A 6,107-nucleotide genomic window follows, 5' to 3' on the forward strand; every position below is an offset into this window, starting at 1 on the left:
GCCTGGGGAAGCGGAGAGCCGCCTGCATGCATGTGCTCCCTGATTCTCATGCCCAGCATGCGGTAGTGGTGGGCCAAGCATAGGCAATGTCCTGTTTGACCAGGTGACATCTCGTTGACCAGAGCGTGTCCTGTCGGTCCAGGCGCGTCCCCTTGGATTCCCGTCAGCATTGATATCCCAACTGCATTGATTAGGGGAACGAAGAGAGTTTTTTGTCCCAACCTTTCGCCTTTCCTCAGCTGCGGCGCCTCTTCCTTAAATAGGGAGGGGGGGGTAGTTCTCGTCCTATTCCTTCACCTACTTTTGAGACGCTACCTCTTCTCCTTCCTTTTCACTAAATGTGTTCGTGCGTCACAGCGGTTCCTAAGTGAGAGAGGGTAATGCCAGGGAGAGAAAAACTCATAGATCTGCTCGTGAATCCGGAGCATGATGTCGAGCTAGAGGTCCTCCAATGTAGATGAGATGGTGCTGGTCGCCTTCACCGAGAAGGGACTGCTTTTGCCAAAGGAGGAGGTACACTGGAGGGTGCTGAGTGTCATCGGTTTTGCCGCCGTTCGTGGCGGCCTTTCTTTGGTGGTAAACGCCCCCCCCCCCCTTCATCCAGACATTGTTGTTAGGGTTGTGGCTGATCATGATGGCGTAGTCCCTGGATGCCCCGGTGGAGGTGCCGTTGTCAGGGTTGCGGCTGATGACGATGGTGTAGTCCCTGGGTGCCCTAGTGAGGGCACCACGGTCACCGACATGGTGCTTGACGTTGCAGATGATGATGCCCACAAGGATCCTGTGGAGCGGTAGGACGTCACCGATGGAGAGCGTGGCACGGCGACCGCAGTAGTGCTCATAGTAGAACTGATCAAAAACTATAATCGAATAAGTTTGTGGGGGAGCCCCCGAGTGAACAGTCTTCTGTATTTATGAATACATCAGTCCTTTTCAAGATGAAATTACATTATAAGCGATGAATTTGTGCAAAAAATGAACAAGTTCTTAAATTTTGATACGGCAAACAGCTTTTCAGTTCTTCTCCCTCTTTTTGGTGAAGAGGTCTGGTGCCTTCCGACCCTTCCCATAGTTAAGGTCACAAAAAACTTGAAGTACAGGCAAGCTAATTCTGATCATGCTGGTGTGCAAGGAGGCCATAGCCGCTGGGGCATGGGTTTCTAGTAGTCCTACCAGTTATACTTAGATTTTGTTCCCGAAATCCTAGCCCTTAGGACTTGCCATGAGAAAATGGGGAAGACTCAGAGAATGTTTGCAAAGATAACACATAGAGTGTTTGCAAGATAAACGTACTTATATCAGCCCCCGAGTGAGGTCTGACCCCTCATAATTTGTAGGGGTCGGATGTCACTAAAGATCAGGGATTCTTGAAGACAAAAACTGATAAGAAAAAGTATTCGTTTATTTAAGGGTAAAAACAACATAGCTGCTCAATGTTCTAGGCGTTGGTGAAGACCTCACCGTCGATGGTTTTTAGCTTGTAGGCACCTGGCCAGAGTACTTCCACGATGATGTATGGCCCTTCCTAAGGCAGGGAGAGCTTGTAGCGGTCCTTGTTGCTCTGCACGAGGCGGAGAACCAAGTCCCCGATGTTGAAGGCTCGATCCCGCACCCATCGGTTGTGGTACCATTATAGCGCTTGCTGGTACTTGGCCAAACAGAGGAGGGCGATGTCGCGAGCTTCGTCTAGCTGGTCCATGGCATCTTGGTGGGATGCCTTGGCTCCCTGTTTAACGTATGCTCTGATTCTTGGCGCTCCATAGTCAAGGTCGGTTGGGAGGACGACCTTGGAACTGTAGACCATGAAGAAAGACGTGTAACCGGTGGCCCAGCTGGGAGATGTCCTTAGGCTCTAGAGCACCGCAGGGAGCTCAATGACCCAGCGTGCGCCGAACTTGTTCAACCGGTTGAAGATTCTAGGCTTGAGGCCCTATAGAAGCATGCCGTTTGTGCGCTCGACCTGCCCATTCATTCGAGGGTGCGCGATGGTAGCCCAATCAACCCGGATGTGTTGTTCATCACAGAATTGAATGAATTTCTTGCCAGTGAACTATGTGCCATTGTCCGTGATGATGGAGTTCAGTACTCCAAAGCGATGGATGATGTCGAAGAAGAATAGCACAGCCTACTCGAACTTGATTACGGAGATCGGCCGAGCTTCGATCCATTTTGTGAACTTGTCTATGGTGATAAGTAAATGGGTGTAGCCCCCGGGCGCCTTCTTGAGAGGCCTAACCAGATCAAGCCCCTAGACCGTGAAGGGCCATGTGATGGGGATCATCTAGAGTGCCTGGGCTAGGAGGTGAGTTTGTCGAGCGTAGTACTAGCACCATTTGTAGGTGCGTATGATCTGCTCGGCATCGGTTACTACAGTGGGCCAGTAGAAGCCCTATCGGAATGTGTTCCCAACCAAGGTTCTAGGCGCGGTGTGGTGACCATAGACCCCACCATGGATATCGCTTAGCAGAAGCTTCCCCTATTTGATGGGGATACAGAGCTATAGGATTTTGGTGTGGCTTCGTTTGTAGAGTTTGCCCTCTATAAGAATGAAGGACTTGGTGCGACGTGCGAGCCATCGAGCTTTTGTCTTATCCATTGACAGCGTGTCATGGAGGAGGTAGTCGAGATAGAGTGTTCTCCAGTTGTCTAGAGGGTCAGGCTCTGTTGCTGGATTCTCTTCAAGCTCCATGACCTTGGGGCCGAAGGGAGCCGTCGGTTGGTTAGCCCCCAGGGCTGGATCACATGGACCATTGTCGGCCTGTTCTGACCCTTCATAGCGTACCGAGGGCTTATGTCAGTCACTGGCAAAGATGCCCGTTGGCACCGGCTCTCGACCAGACACCGCTTTTGCAAGTGCATCGGCCGCCTCTTTGAGGTGCCTTGGGATGTGATTGAGTTTGAGGCTGTCGAATTTGTCCTCCAGCCATCAGACCTCTTGGCAGTACGCAGCCATCTTGGTGTTGTGGCAGCTCAACTCCTTCATGACCTAGTTGACGACTAGCTGGGAGTCGCCCTGGATGTCGAGGCATCGGATGCCCAACTCGATGGTGATTCGTAGGCCGTTGATGAGCGCTTCTTACTCAGCCACATTATTTGATGAGGGGAAATGGAGCCACACCATGTACCTCATGCGGACACCGAGGGGTGATATGAATACCTACCCCACGTTGGTGCCCTTCTTCATTAGTGACCCATCGAAGTACATCATGTAGTACTCTTGATCGATGACCACCGGTGGTGTTTGGACCTTGGTCCATTCCATGATGAAGTCAGCCAACACCTAGGACTTGATCGCCATTTGGGAGGCATGCGCGATGCCTTGATCCATGAACTCGAGTGCCCACTTTGCGGTTCTTCCCGTGGCGTCCTAGCTCTAGATGACCTCATCGAGGGGGAATGATGTCACAACCGTCATGGTGTGTGATTCGAAGTAGTGGCGTGGTTTCCTCTTGGTGATGAGGATGGCATACAGGAGCTTCTAGATTTGGGAGTAGCTAGTTTTGGAGTCGGATAGTACCTCACTGATGAAGTACATAGGGCGCTGCACCTTGAGGGTGTGTCCCTCTTCCTCTCGCTCTACCACTATGGCGGCGCTGACCACTTGCATGGTGGCCGCTATGTACAGAAGGAGGGATTCTCCATCGCTTGGAGGAACTAGGATCAGGGGCCTTGTCAGAAGTAGTTTGACCATGTCAAGTGCCTCTTGGGCCTCGGACGTCCACTCAAAGCGGTCGGCTTTCTTCAAGAGCCGATAAAGGGGGAGACCTCGTTTGCCGAGGCGTGAGATGCAGCGGCTGAGGGCGGCGAGGCACCCTGTGATTCGCTGAACCCCCTTTATGTTCTAGATTGGGCCCATCCTTGTGATGGCTGAAATCTTTTCTAGCTTGGCTTTGATGCCGCGCTCGGAGACAATGAACCCGGGCAGCATGCCCCTCGGGACCCCAAAAACACACTTCTCAGGATTGAGTTTGATGCCATTCGCCTGGAGTTTCGCAAAGGTTTGCTCAATATCGGCAACGAGGTGGTCAGCCCATTTGGACTTAACCACGATGTCATCAACGTAGGCCTCAATGGTCTACCCAATGAGGTCCCCGAAGCATCTAAGCATACAGCGCTGGTATGTAGCCCTAGCGTTCTTCAGTCCGAATGGCATTGAAACATAGCAGAACGATCCGAAGGGGTGATGAAAGATGTCACGAGCTGGTCGGACTGTTTCATCATGATTTGATGGTAGCCAGAGTATGCATCAAGGAAGCAAAGGGTTTCGCACCCCGAGGTAGGGTTGACTATTTGGTCTATGTGCGGCAAAAAAACGGATCCTTTGGGTATGCTTTGTTGAGACCCATATAGTCAACACACATCCTCCATTTCCCACTCTTCTTTCGTACAAGAACAGGATTAGCTAACCACTTTGGGTGGTATACTTCCTTGATGAATCCAGCAGCCGATAGTTTTGCTATCTCTTCACCGATGGCCCTACGCTTCTCCTCATTGAAGCGACGTAGACGTTGCTTCACTGGTTTGGAGCCTGGATGGATTTTCAAGGTATGCTCGGTGACCTCCCTCGAAATGCCTAGCATATCCAAGGGTTTCCACGCAAAGATGTCTTTGTTGTCGCTGAGGAAGTCGACGAACGCGCTTTCCTATTCAGAGGAAAGTGTGGTACCAATGCATACCATTTTACCCTCGAAGCTACTAGGATCTATGAGGACCCCCTTGGAGCCTTCTGTCGATTCAAATGACCTAGTCAATTTCTTTGTGTCAGACGCTTCTTCGATGACATCCTCCTTGAGAGCGGCGAGTTCCCCAGAGGCGATGATTGTCGTGGCGTGGCCACAGCACTCGACCTCGCATTCGTAGGCGCGCTGGAAGGAGGTGCCGACGGTGATGACCCCATGAGGGCCTCGCATCTTTAGCTTTAGGTATGTATAGTTGGGGATAGCCATGAACTTCGCATAGCATGGACGTCCCAGGATGGCGTGGAAGGTTTCGGGGAACCCAACCACCACAAAGGTGAGAGTCTCAGTCCTATAATTGAACTGATCCCCAAAGGTAATGGGCAGATCGATCTGCCTGAGTGGCATGGCCTACTTCCTGGGCACGATGCCATGAAAAGGCGCTCGGGTTGGGTGGAGGCGTGTCTGGTCGACGCCCATCACGTCGATCGTCTTGGCGTACATGATGTTGAGGCCGCTGCCTCCGTCCATTAGTACTTTGGTGAGTCGCTTTGGGCTGATGATTGGATCGACCACAAGCGGATATCTTCCTAGGTGTGGGATAGCATCTGGATGGTCGGTCCGATCGAAGGTTATGGTAGACTCCAACCACCGGAGGAAGGGAGGTGTGGCCGGTTGGGCCATGTAGACTTGGCGGCATGCGACCTTCTAACGATGTTTAGAGTCATAGGTCATTGATCCTCCAAAGATCATGAGGCAGCCATCCGGCATTGGAAAGCCGTCGTCCCTCTCCTCGGTGTCATCCATAGTGGGGGTAGGTTCCTTCCCTTGCTCCCCTTTGTTGGAGCTTCCGGACAAGAACTTCCGCATGAGGCTACAGTCCTTGAGTAGATGCTTTACGGCAAAGGCATGGTTCGGGCATGGCCCCTCAAGCATTTTTTGAAGTGGTTCGGAGTGCCCTCCATGGGCTTCCGACCACCCTTGCGGTCAGTAGCGCCCATGAGCAAGTCCTCGCACCGTTGCTTCTTATTCTTTCTTTTGGTGAAATAATTGCAAGTGCCTTCGTTGGCACCCTCATCCCGCCTTGCCTTGCCCTCGAGGCGATCAAAGATTGCCCCGACCACCTCTTCTCCTAAGGCATGGCTGGTGGTGATGTCCAGGAGTTCCTTTGTGGTTTGTAGGCCCTTGCATCCTAGCTTATGAACCAAGGACTCGCAGGTCGTCCCGAATAGGAAGGCTCCTATCACATCGGCGTCGGCGACGTTAGGGAGCTCGTTGCACTACCGAGACAAGCAGTGGATGTACCTACGGAGGGTCTCACCGGCCTTTTGATGACAGTTCTTGAGGTCCCATTGGTTCCCAGGGCACTTGTACATGCCCTAGAAGTTTCCCCAAAGATCTCCTTCAGATCCGCCCAACTCTGGATTGCGT

At 52.2% G+C, this 6,107-nt stretch overlaps 1 protein-coding gene across 1 annotated transcript; it reads right to left on the minus strand.

The window, feature by feature from the left end:
- Nucleotides 1–4,643: 4,643 nt before the first annotated feature.
- Nucleotides 4,644–5,084, minus strand: LOC136536785 (uncharacterized). The gene has a single exon (XM_066528967.1). It carries the CDS (start codon nucleotides 5,082–5,084, stop codon nucleotides 4,644–4,646), a length of 441 nt encoding a protein of 146 aa, XP_066385064.1.
- Nucleotides 5,085–6,107: the final 1,023 nt, after the last annotated feature.

The sequence above is a fragment of the Miscanthus floridulus genome, chromosome 2 (genome assembly GCF_019320115.1).
Source record: "Miscanthus floridulus cultivar M001 chromosome 2, ASM1932011v1, whole genome shotgun sequence".
Lineage (NCBI taxonomy): Eukaryota > Viridiplantae > Streptophyta > Magnoliopsida > Poales > Poaceae > Miscanthus > Miscanthus floridulus.

Bases quoted from the DNA above. Each gene is read 5' to 3' on its own strand.
- LOC136536785 (XM_066528967.1), bottom strand. From the start codon at position 5,084: ATGCCACTCAGGCAGATCGATCTGCCCATTACCTTTGGGGATCAGTTC.